Source organism: Orycteropus afer, unplaced genomic scaffold (genome assembly GCF_000298275.1).
Source record: "Orycteropus afer afer isolate SDZICR_OR568_19922 unplaced genomic scaffold, OryAfe1.0 scaffold00694, whole genome shotgun sequence".
NCBI classification, from domain to species: domain Eukaryota; kingdom Metazoa; phylum Chordata; class Mammalia; order Tubulidentata; family Orycteropodidae; genus Orycteropus; species Orycteropus afer.
The window spans coordinates 422,362-435,639 of NW_006922281.1; the positions used below are offsets into that span (position 1 = coordinate 422,362).

Genomic DNA, 13,278 nt, shown 5'->3' on the forward strand with positions numbered 1-13,278 from the left:
ATGCCACATGAAGACATCCACGGGGCAAGGACACAGACACTTAAGACAAAGAACCTTCTCCTAGAGTTGACAGAGCAGCCTTCCCCTAGAGCGAGTGCCTGAGATGGGACTTGTAGCCTCCCAAATTGTGAGAGAATAGATTTGTTTGTCAAAGCCACCTACTTGTGGCAGCACTAGGTAACCAGGACAGCGTGTTTCAGTTCTGTTGGGTGCATATCCCATCTTCACCCTGTAAAGTGGGATCTTACTGTGGTTTTGATTTGCGTTTTCCTGATGGCTAATGATCTTCAGCATCTTTTCATTAGCTTGGTGGTCATTTGTATATTATCTCTGGGAAAAGCTGTTGAAATCCTTTGTCCATTTTTAAATTGGATTCTTTGTCTTTTATTGAGCTGTAAGACTTCTTCATATATTTTAGATACAACTCCCACATTAGAGACATGATTTGCAAATATTTTCTCCATTCTTTGGGCTGTCTTCTCACTTTCTATGTGGCATCCTTTGCAGCACAGTTTTTTTTTTTTTTTTGATAAGGTCCTAATTCTTCTGTTGCTTATGCTCATCTAAGATTTCACCTAATCTAAGGTCACAAAGATTTATTCCTTCTTCTTCTTCTTTTTTTTTTTTTTAAGAGTTTTATAGTTTTAACTTTATATTTAGGCCCATGATCCATTTTGAATTAATTTTTGTGTAATGCTTACTTAAAAAAAAAAAGTTAAAAATACACATTTCCCAATTCCACACTTTTTGGAAGTATCATTCATTGGTATTGACTACATTCTTCATGTTGTGCACGTCACTATCCTTTTTTGAACTGTAATGACCAGTCAGTGTCGTGTAGTACCCTTTATGCTGTCTTGAAAGAATTTTGTAGGTATTATTATATACCCATATAATCTAAATAATTATAAAACTGTAAGTGTAACATAAACAATAGATTCAAGGAAAAATACTCTTGGTAAAAGTACATATTTCCATGTTTAAATGCTTGGCCACAGGCACCCTAGAAAACCTAACAAAGCAGTTAGGCCCTGGAGACTATAGGTTTGGATTCAGAAAAGTAAGACAGTCAGAGTTTATGATCTTCAGTGGCCCTGAACAAGGCAAGGTGTGGGCAGATGTTGCTGTAAGTGTGTGTTGGGTTAAGCAGACGCAGACCAGGTGGATTAAATGGTATCCAAGGAAGAGAGAGAGTGCCTTGGTGGAAGCCAGCAGTAAGCACTTGGTCAAGCAGCCAGGAAGGCTCTGATGAGCTGGGTCTTATCCACAGTGGCGAGAGTCACTTGCTGCAGGTGTTCTGACTCAGCAGCAGTGAGACAGTTTATCACAGTAAACAGTTCCCTAGTCTCAGCATGTGCTGGGGCAGTGTTCAGCATTTAGAAAGCCTTGGAAACCACCTCCTCAAATGGTGATGGGAGCTAGAAAGATGGTTGGGGGGGCATCATCAGTACTGGGGGCTTCAAACAGGTGTGCTGGAGTGAGGGTCAGAGGAAGGACTAAGGGGAGGGGGACAGAACTGTAAGGTATGTGAATAGCATCGATACAGATGTTTTTACAACATAGTTTTCATACCATTGTGCTGCTAAAAATACATAAACATGTTGGTGGGCAACAAAAATTTATTCTTAAAATAATTTTATCTCTTTGTTGTTGAGAACAAACAGCACAGATGTACAGCAGTTGTCCTCCATGGACAATCCACTGACTACATAATAACGAGTTATTTCTTAAACAGCCCTGATTAATGAAACTCAGTGAGATTCTTGCATTAAACACCCCAACTCAATACTGTTTTGCTTAAGTCTGTCCTAACGTCTCTTGTATATGTTGTTATTTTTGCAGTAACCTCAGTACGACACTCAGACAAGCAGTTGAGGGTGTAAGTGAAAGGACCAGGGTCCATTGAGGAGAGAGAATGCAGTATGTGGAGTAAGTTCATGAATTCTAGGCAGTAGCTTGATTGCTTTAAGCTTCCTTCCCCTAAGTGAAGGTGCCTTTTTCCTAACTCCCTGTAGCATATGCACTACTAGCCTGTTCTAATCACTCCTACATGATACCTGTGTGGTGGCCCTGGCCAACACCCGTCAGTTACCAGAAGCCACACCCCATCTTTGTCACAGCCAAGCACCTTCATGGATTTCCAGATGCCTCCAGGAGAAGTCCTGTCCAGGTATAGAGCTGCTGGTCGGGTTGAGAGAGCTGTGCCCTTGTCTAACAGGGGGCTTGTCTGGGCTTAGCCTTACTAGACTCTTTGTCAAAGCATCAGTAGGGGTACACAGCTGGGGTTCTGTAGGACAATTGAAAACCAGATTAAGACAGTCAATAGCTTCCACAGGACACTAGACAATCTAACTTATTATCAGTCAGCCATAAATTCTTGGTTTCAAACTTGTCCTCATGGCTCGTGTGTCTTAGTTTTGTTTGTGAAAATACCTTCATTTCTAATTCTACCATGATACTTTTTTTCATAGTATGGGGTAGGTGTTGTCCCTGCTCACAGTGGATGGGGGAGTACATCCTCAGCAGGATGGCTGAGGGGATGCTGTGGAGTGACACCACAGCTGAAGACAGATGACTGCTGCAGGGGGTGAGGGTTAGCATCTTCTGGGCCCTAGCTTAGAGCATCCAGGAGAAATCTAGAGTTACACTGACTCAAGCAAATGACCAGACATGTTCAGAATGAAAACCAGCACTTCAGTGTCTGGACTCAGCACTGCACAGCACAGCCAGCTCGAAAAGCCCAGAAAGGAATGGAGAAGAACTTCAGAAACACCATGTGCACCCCACTTGATTTCTTATAGTTGCCATGTTGGCTTTAAAACCAAAAGCCCCAAACCTACTGCCATTGAGTTGATTCTGACTCATAGTGACCCTGTAGGACAGAGTAGAACTCTCCATCTGCCTCTTGTATTTTCACTGTTACTGTATCTTTTAATGTATGAAAATGTTAAGTGTTTCTATCAAATATATTGGTCCTTTCTGGTTTTGCTTGTTAAGTCTTGCTGATCAAAATCTGTGCCACTCATGAAGATGTACTACATAATTTAAACTTTGATTTTTTGTTCAGGTCTTTATCCAACTGTAATTTTTAAAAATAGGTTTTCTGAAGTGGGCCTAATTGTCTTGACACCAGTTTTTAAGATGTTCATGCTTTTGAATGACATGCTACCTTTTACATACATCAGTCCCCCATATTTTAGATTATTTCTTTTATTCCATTTATATCTTTATCCATTTCTGTCCAGGGCCACACTTTATGTTATTATCACTTTATATTATTTCTTGATGTCTAGTAAGGAAAGTGTCATCTCAGAAGTGTCTTGGCTTGTATTGCATGTTCATTCTGCCATGTAGATTCTAGAATCATTTGTCAGGTTCAACAGGAAATCACTTGGAGGCCTTGGAGTTGCCTAGACTTCATAGCTGAGTTAAATGAGAAGGGACATCTGTGTGTGGAAGGGTATTCATCCATGCATGTGCTCCAGTCCGCCAGTTATTTAGGTTTTTCTCCATGTTCTTCATTGATCTGATGCTGTCCTCTCTGTGCATCTTAGGTGTGTCCTTCAGACTTCTCTCTTTGAAATGGCTGTTTATCACACCATCTTCTCCAGGAGAATGCTAGAATTTTTTAGTCCAGTGGTTTATTAACATTCTGAATGCTGAATCCCTCAGGAGACCTGGGTATTCTGATTTGGGGGAGCAAGTCACAGGAATGACTCTTTTTGACAAGTAGCAGATGTGTTTCTGGTGGGGAAGTCCCCAGGCTCTTCTGTGAGAAAAAATGCCCTGACTCTGTAACATGACCTCTGAATCTGTCTGCTACTGCCCTGCAGTACAGGAGAAATTGTCACTTTGACCAGAAAGCGAGGGCAAGGACTATATGTTCAGCATTGATATAAGCATACTATAAAATGAAGGCTTTATAGATGTAGACTGATTGTTGGTATGGGCAGTGGGTGACAGGGACAAGGACATAATGACTGAGATGGTGTTCCAGTATGAGTGATAATGTCCGCCCTCTGCTCTCCCAAGACTTGGGCCCATAGTTTTGTTGATGTTTCTCCCTAGTACCATTCCTTCTGCCTGTTTCCTGGCTCCCCTCTCTGAGCCAGACCCTTCAGCTGGACTGTTCTCAGTCTCTAGCAGGGTCAACATGCTACATGGCTCATTGTAAGCCTCTCAGTTTACTGCTCCATTGTACAAATCTGAATTTTGGAAGAAAGAAAAGTAAATACACACACCACCCAGCCGGCCCCATTATCATTTTCCATCCTCTTCAAGGAATAAACCCAAAGCCACCAGTTGATCCTGACTCATAGTGACCCTACGATAGGGTTTTCAAAGCTGTAAATCATTACAGAAGCTTAGTGCCTCATCTTTCTCCATGTATTTAAGTCTGTCTTTCTTTCTTTTTTTTTTTTTTTTCCTCTTCTTTTCAGCCTGGGATACGACACTGGAAATGACAGATCAAAATATTACTGAGGAAAAACTATCCCATGACATGGCAATGGAAGGATTTACAAGGAATGGTCCCCATTTCTTTCCTCTTGGCAATGACTGGGACTGCAAGAATCAGGAGGGACATTTGAGGCAAATGTCTTTAATTCAAGATAAACCAGGGGTTCAGGAAGCCATCTGTGAGTATCCTGGATTCAGGGTGCATCTGAGTACGGACTTGGACCTTCCACCACCGCAGAGGGTTCCCATAGCAAACGGTTTCCATGTACATAACTCGGATGTTACATGTTTGGATTGTAACCCAGCCTATCCAGCTAAGAGAACTGGTGAAAGTGATCCCTGTGGGAAAGCATTTAGCCAACCCACTGACGTTACTCAATTTGGAAGAAATCAAACAAGAGAGAAACCCTGTAAGCACCCTGAAAGCATTCCATCTTTCAACCGTTTTACCACCTTTGGTGAACAAAAAATAATGAAAAGAGGCAAGAAACTCTATGAAGGTAAGGACTTTGGGGACATCTTTGCCCTGAGCTCATCTCTTAATGAAAACAGGAGGACTCACCCTGGAGAGAAACCGTATAAATGTACTGAGTGTGGCAAATGCTTCAAACGGAACTCCTCCCTTGTTTTGCATCACCGAACTCACACTGGAGAGAAACCTTATACTTGCAATGAGTGTGGAAAGTCCTTCTCCAAGAACTACAACCTGATGGTACATCAAAGGATCCATACAGGAGAGAAACCCTACAAATGCAATAAATGTGGGAAAGCCTTCAGTGATGGGTCAGCTCTGACACAGCATCAGAGAATTCACACTGGAGAGAAACCATATGAATGTCTAGAATGTGGGAAAACCTTCAACCGAAATTCATCCCTTATTTTACATCAAAGAACTCACACAGGGGAAAAACCTTACAGATGTAATGAGTGTGGGAAACCCTTCACTGACATATCCCACCTCACTGTGCATCTCCGAATCCATACAGGGGAGAAGCCCTATGAGTGTAGCAAGTGCGGGAAGGCCTTCCGAGATGGCTCATACCTCACCCAGCATGAACGGACTCACACTGGAGAGAAGCCTTTTGAATGTGCAGAGTGCGGGAAATCTTTCAGCCGCCACTCTCATCTCATCGTGCATCAGAAAATCCATTCTGGGGAGAAACCGTATGAATGTAAAGAGTGTGGGAAAACGTTCATTGAGAGTGCTTACCTCATCAGGCACCAGAGGATTCATACTGGTGAAAAGCCCTATGGTTGTAACCAGTGTCAGAAACTGTTTAGGAACATTGCTGGCCTCATCCGCCACCAGAGGACTCATACTGGTGAGAAGCCCTATGAATGTAATCAGTGTGGTAAAGCTTTCAGGGATAGTTCCTGCCTGACCAAGCACCAGAGGATTCATACTAAGGAGACCCCATACCAGTGTCTAGAATGTGGGAAGTCCTTCAAGCAGAACTCTCACCTGGCAGTACACCAAAGACTCCATAGCAGGGAGACTTCCAGCCAGTGTTCTCAGTGCGGGAAACTGTTCAGGAGGAGCTCATCCCTCATCCGACATCAAAGAACACATCCTGTAGAGAAACCCATAGAAATATAATGAACGTGGGCCATACTCATCTCCTGATTCACTGTCAGGAACCTGCATGAAGAAGGCACATCTTCAGATGTGTCTTCTCCCTAGCCAATAGAAAGGAAATCTTCAAGCTTTCCAGAGAACCAATAAATTGATGAGTGTAAGACATTCCCCAGCCACATTGTTAAACCTATAATTGGGGAAATCCTGGAGAGAACATAGGATGGTCATAAATGTGGAGGAGGGCTTCAGGGATGATTCAACCTGTACCAAACATGACAGGACACACACTAGAATAAAACCTCTAAACATGAGGAAGGTACTTCCCCCAAGACACCCACCCACTTCTGCCTCAGAATGCTGCAAGTGGAAAGAACTTGTAGATGTGTTGAGGAAGTCATTGGTGAAAAGAACCCTTCAGTAGGGAGTTGCCAGCTTACTGTACATAAGCAAATTCTTCTACTCACTGTGTAGTCAGTGAGAGCAGCTTTTGGCAAGACCTTCTACTGTCCTTTCTGATCAGCAAAGGCCTACTGAAGAGATAGTCCATACCATGCTCCACCCTACAGAAACCATTTGAATGTATTTCTGGACAGAAGACTGCCTACGTTACAGTGCTGCCAGAGTGCTGAGGAGGCATTTTAGAAGTTGCTTGTGAATGAGCAGTGAAGGAAGTCGTTCCTTTTAAGACTAAAACAGGTCCTTCAAATACGAGAAAGGCTGCTGCCAAGTGTAATTTGCTCTGGTTGTTGAAACAAACAAACAAACAAAAAACATCAAGTCATTACGTTTACATTATTCCCCCCCCATTGTTGCTCGTTCAGGACACTTCTAACTTGTTCCTGCAGCCACTCTGAACCATAATTTTAAATATTTGTTGCCATCTTGAAAATGCTTATGATATGGCAGACAACAAAAAAGGCACAAAATAGAAGACTCATTGTCATTCCAGGGATGTAAAGATACATGCATATATGGACATAGATTGGAAGAGGATGATGGAGACATCCACACAGTGGTTTTCTTAGGAGACAGGAATTATGTATAGTTCTCCCCTCTATTACATGTCACAAACTGTTCCTATAATAATTTTATAATAAATCTAAAAGGTAAAGGCAAAAATGTGAAATTTGCATTTCTTTGGATCTCCTTGACCATTCAGGGTAGATCAGGGCCACAGGACAGCCATCAGCATACATTGAGTAATCAAAACAGAATTAGGATGTCCAGTGACCCAGGGCATGAGAATCATTTCCTTCTTGGGGATACGAAATTATCAGGGTTCCACATTGTGTAGGAGAGGGTGAGTCTTAGGAAATGAGGAACAGGAGGCTACTTCCAGGTCTGAAGTGACTTGGGGACATTCCTACTGAAGGAATGCAGTGCCAGCCATGTGAGTGGTGGCCAGGTTGGTTGACAGCCCCAAAGCCCCTCTGGTGGCTCCCCTTGGAATTCCAGCTTGCTTCTTACCCCTCACTCTCAGGCTCCTATGGAGGGAGGCTTGAAAGGAAGACTTCTGAGTTAAGGCTGTAAGTTGCATGAGTTAGAAACCAGTCAGGTGTCTTGAGGTCTCCATAAGATGAGGTAGAACCTACCAGATGATAAGCCCAAAAGGAGAAATGAGGGAGGCCTTAGCTCTGCTTGCCTTCAGTGCACTCTGTCCTTGTAGTTCTTGAATGTGTGGGCAAACTTGTGACAGTTGTCTGGTTTTAGGTCCATGGCTATAGGCTTTTTTTTTTTTTTTTTCTTTTTCTTCTGTGAGGATGGTCCTTTTGTTAGAATCTCAGAGGGTAGGTAAGAAATCTAGACCCATAAAAATTTGTTGGAGTTGAGTTCTGAGACTCAGGCTTCTTGCGAGGAAACAACCTTGGGAATGTGTCATGCCTAACCTACAGCCTTTCAGTGCTTGGCATGTGGTCTTTTCCCAGGCAGTGTTAATAGACTGACAGCCTTTTAGCTTTGCAAGCTAAGGAGGAGGTTGCAGAGAAAAAAAAAGGAAGGAGGGGAAGAGAAAGAGAAAGAAAAGGAGAGGAGGACGAGTGGAAGGAATGAAGCAGCATCACCTACAAATATCCTCAGCCTTGAATTGGTTCTCTAATTCCTCTGCAAACTTAGTCTAGTCCCATCCTTTACACCCCCAGGCTCACACTCAACTATCTTGTCCCCTGAATCCTTCACCAAGTACTCCTCCAGAGTGTAGACAGGACTCCAGGTTGGATTTTAGTGAGGTTTTAGGAGTGTAAGAGGATACACCATTTCCTATCCCCAGTCACACTCTAATGCTTCTCTAGACAAACAATCCCTATGAGTAAAAGTACAGCTGGTCAGATCATGAAGACCAGTCACAGGGCTGGTCCTGATGTCGGCAGTGCCATGGTTCTGTGACTCTGATCTGGTGTCTCCCCGGTGCTGGGATTCTGAGTTCTGAGCCACCTGGGCCAGTGAAGGAGGGTCTCCAGGCCGCTGCACTTTTCTCCCAGGTGTGTCTCCTCCTGTGTCTGGTGTCTTGGGTGTGGCCTGCATGGCACAGTTCATCCTGAAAAGAAGATACGACTGACCTGGGTCAGGCCCATGGAAGTTGTGTCACAGGAAGGAGGACAGCCAGCCAGCATTGGGGTCCAGTCAAGGGTTAAGAACTGCAGTGATAGGAAGGAGGGAGTGGGAAGAGGAAAGGATTGAGAAGAACTGCCCTGGGACAGCATTTGGAGAAAATGAGCTGTCCCCACTTATTGGAAGGAGGTGATCTGTAAGTGAGAGGTGCATGTGGGTGGAGCATTGTTGGGCACCTTTACTGCACCATGTGATAGGGACATGGTGGCACTGTATCCTAGGGACTGTGGCTGGGGGATAGGGTGACTGCTGGGAGGGAGGGGACTTGGTCAACTTCTATTTCCAGAAGGTGTCCAAAATTTGTGTGTGTGTGTGCATAACCTACATAGTGAAAAGTCTCCTGGTTCTGTTGTCTGCTGCCACCATTCCTTGCTGTTTCTGGTGTTAACAACTCTCTGTCTTCTGGGTCTAGCAGGTTCCCAGCACAGGGACCTCAGGTCCAAGGATGTGCTTTGGTCCCATCTCTTCTTTTTGGTGTCAGTGACATGTCCATCTGCCTCTGGGAGGGCTCATTTTAAGCCTAGTAAATGGTAAAACTGACCAGTCCCCTTGTTAGGGTTTCATACACCTTATTGGCATGGTCCCACCCCCACAAGGGTGTCATGAACTTTATTGGCTTTATTAGCATGTTGTCCAATCCCTTTGGTGGGCCACAAGCACCTGCTTTGCATAGTCCTACAGTCATTTGGTGGGAGTCACAAAGATGATGGTGAGATGAACTATACTAAGTAAATCACTGCACTACAGCACTTTGAATCCCCCAGTGGCTTCCAGGAGAAAGACGTGGTGATCTGCTGCTATGAAAGTTGAATGCTGTCAGTTCTGACTCAGTGCCCCCCATGTGACAGAGTGGAACTGCCCTGTAGGGTTTTCTCAGCTGTCATCTTTGCGGGAGATCTCTCGAGGAGCCACTGAGTGGACTGAAACTGCTGACCTTTCGGTTAGCAAAAAAAAAAAAAAAAACTCACTGCCATGGAGTTGACTGCAACTCACAGCGACCCCTCCTTGGGGTTCCAAGGCAGTATCTCTATGGAAGTAGATTAACTCACCTTCCTTCCAAGCAGTGGCTGGTGGGTTTGGACACCAGCCTTCTGGTTAGCTGTCAGATGCCTTAGCCACTATGCCACCAGAGCTCCTTTCGGTTAGCAGCTGAGCTTAATTGTTGCACCATCAAGGCTCCTTTGATGTTATTGTTCTTGTTGTTATGTGTTGTCAAGTCAGACCCCAACTGATAGTGATCCTCCTTGGGTTTCCGAGGCAGTATCACTATGGAAGTAGATTGGCCAACCTTCTTTCCGAGGAGTGGCCAGTGGGTTTGAACCACCAGTGTTCTGGTTAGCAGTCAAGTGCCTTAGGCACTATGCTACTAGAGCTCCTTTGATGTTAGCCAGACCTAAGTGAAAGTCCTCAGTAGATTCCTCTTTCAAATAAATATAAGAAGTCTTGTAGCTACAGTGGTTTATAGTCACCTAAAGAAGATTCCCTTTCAGTTCAAGAAAAGGGTCTAATGGTGAATACCGCAGACAGTATGTCTTGTCTCATAGAGCTGTCCAGCTAGAGAGGTTGATGAGCTTTTATCAAACAGTTGTGAAAACATCAGTGTGCGCCACACAGGGAAAGGAGCAGAGTGGAGACCTGGGAGAGGAGACTGTGCCTGGCAGCAGGAGGGAGGCAGGGGTGGCAGGGACATAGCAGGCTTGGGCAGGCATCGCGTCGCTTGAAGCCCTGCGACCTCCAAATATGTCAGGTGAGCAGAGAAGAGTGCCCAGGCTGGAGATCTGAGGAGCAGAGACATACAAAAAATGAAAAGGAGGTAGTAGGTGAATACAACCAGCCAAGGAGGCAGGAGGGAACCCAGAGACAGGCGATGCCAAGGACTGAGAGGAGGAGATTTCGGGAGGAGAGACCCACCACCAGCACTATATCGAATAGCCAGGAAAGGCAGTAGGCCATGGGTGGAAGCCTTTCATGGGCAGTAGTAGGCAAAGCAGCTTCACTGGGAAGGAGGGAGGAGTGGGGAAGTGAGGCTGCTTTTGCCAAATTAAAAAAATTCACATTTACAAAAGCAACACTCAGACCCCAAGAAACGGGTTGAGAGATGACTAGCTAAGTACCAGGAGAAGAAAGTAGCAAATACATCAGTGTATGGATGTATCTAGGCTTAAAGTAACTAAAGGAATTCAGCTGAGTCATTGCTCATTTCTGGTAAGATGGATTAAACATTTTTCTTAAAGTTTACTAAAAAATTTTTTATTTTGTGATTTGGGTGAAAAATGTACAGAGCAAATTAATTTTCCATACCACAATTCATACACATTTTATTTCATGAGAAAATTTTTAAGTGTGCAATTCAGTGATAGGAAAGAAGGGCACAGGGAAAAGAATCACAGGGAAGACGTGGAAGAACTGTTAAATTATGAAGATTACAATCAATGTCACAAAACAATGTATATGAATTGTTGAATGGAAAACAAATTTGCTCTGTAAACTTTCACCCAAATCACAATTTTTTAAAAAAATTACTTTTCAAAGGCAGAAATTGAGAGGGGGAGTGTACAACTCAGTGGTTTTAGGATATTCACAAAGTTATGCACCCATCACCACTAGCTAATTCTGAAATATTTTCATTACCCTCAAAAGAAGCCCTGTGTCCCTTAGTTGCCTCTCTCCATTCCCTCTTCCCCCAGGCCCTGGCAGCCAAAAATCTGCTTTCAGTCTGTATGGATTTGGCTATCTTGGACATATTATTTAAATGGAATCATACCATATGTGACTTTGTGATTGGTTTCTTTTTCTTAGCATGTCTTCCGGGTTCATGCATGAAAGATGATGAAATTTATATAGCTAATCTTCATATTAAAAGGTACTCAATTTCATTACTCACTGGGGAAAATAAAATGAGGTAGGACTTCATCCTACCAAAAGGGCTAAAAGGAAACAAAGAAACCACATAGTACCAAGTGTTGGTAAGGATGTGGAGAAACTGGAACTCTCAAACACCTTGGGGTGGGGTAGGGTGTAAACTGGTTTTATCTCCTAAAGCTCAACATATACACCCATGAGCAGAAAATGACAGTGCTAGGCATTCACCCAACAGAAATGCAAACGTGCTGATCAAAAGACACACACATGAATACTCACAACAGCTTCATTTGTAACACTACCAAAGTGGAAACAGCCCAAATGTCCATCAGCAGGAAGAAAGGTGGACACATGTGGAGTATTCAGGCAGTGCAGTATCATATAGCCATGTGAAAGAATGGCCTGGAGTACTAGCCCAAAGCCTGCTTGTTCTAACTGACAAAGGGAATAAGCCAAAACAAGCTTTTGGCCTAATGTTGACTCACATCAAGGGAGCAAGAGTAACTCCACCTTGACCCACTCCTGAGCATGTTCTGTTAGATTTCTTTTTTTTCATATGTTTTCAGCTGCACCCACGAACAGTTGGTCGTTGGCTGATTCTCAGAAAAATGCCCTGGCTTCCCCACCTGAACTGATCCTTGCCCAGCCCCATAACTATGATGGACCTGAGACAAACTCTGCTTCTGGCACAGCCCACTGAAGGTCAGTTTCCTGAGCGCTCACTCACCAGTGCAGAGAGCACTGCCTGTGTCTGTACCGCAGCTGCCTGTGGTTTTTGCTTTTATGAACAGTTTTTGCTTTGAGTCTCAGTGGAGCAGCTAATCTTACCCTGCGAGACTTGCTGCTTCCCTAACCTGAGTTGTTTGTATTATCAATAAATCTCTCTTTAATTAGAATTTTTAGAGTCTGAATTTTACTCTTGGACAGAATCCACCCAGAGGTACCTTGGAAGACAGGCCTGGTCAAAGTTCACAGCCTTGACCCTATGGAGCACAGATCTAACACATGGGGTTGCTGTGAATCAGAATCCACAAGACAACTAACAATCATACCCAGAGGAAGGAGTCTCTGGGTGGCACAGTAAGTTAGGCACTACTGCCCCACAAGTTGCAGGTTCAAACACACCCAGTCCTACCCATCGAGTCAGTTCTGACTCAGAGTGACCCTAAAACTGTCCCATAGGGTTTCCAAGGCTGTGATCTTTACAGAAGGCTGCCTCATCTTTCTCTGAAGAGTGGCTGGTGGGTTCGAACTACCAACCTCTGGTTAGCAGCTGAATGCTTTAACCACTGTGCCACCAGAGCCCCTTAAACACACCCAGAGGCCACTTGAGACACACGTAGTTGTCTGCTCTGAAAACTCACGGCCTTCAAACCCCTATAGAGCCATTTTACTGTGCACACATGGGATCGCCAGGAGTCGGAATGGATTCAGGGGCAACTAGCAACGTAAAAATGAACTAGGGCACCAGAGCAACCTGGATGACCCTTAGAGGAAAAAGACAGGACACAGCACGGGCCTGTATGCGTGTGTGTACGGTCCACGGTGGGAGGAGTGACTGGGGCACTAGGGGCTTCTAGAAGGGGCTGGGCAACTCTGGAGGACGCGGAGTGCTCACGTGCCACAGGCTCTTGGCCGCCCATGTGTCCTCCGGCCGCTTTTCTGGTACATCTCAGAAGACGTTGAAGCAGTGGTGCCAAAGGCAACACCCGGAAACTCCGCGTGCTTGTCCTTGGGTGGTGACGGTTCGGCTCCGCCCATACCCCGCCCTCGCC

General features: G+C 44.5%; 1 protein-coding gene across 1 annotated transcript; it reads left to right on the plus strand.

Annotated features, from left to right (window-relative positions):
• The first annotated feature begins 4,459 nt into the window (after window positions 1–4,459).
• On the plus strand, window positions 4,460–6,055 carry ZNF329 (zinc finger protein 329). Its single transcript, XM_007957022.1, has one exon. The coding sequence runs from the start codon at window positions 4,460–4,462 to the stop codon at window positions 6,053–6,055; it is 1,596 nt and encodes a 531-aa protein (XP_007955213.1).
• Window positions 6,056–13,278: the final 7,223 nt, after the last annotated feature.

Coding starts and splice junctions, on each gene's coding strand:
- ZNF329 (XM_007957022.1), top strand. CDS start 4,460: ATGACAGATCAAAATATTACTGAGGAAAAACTATCCCATGACATGGCA.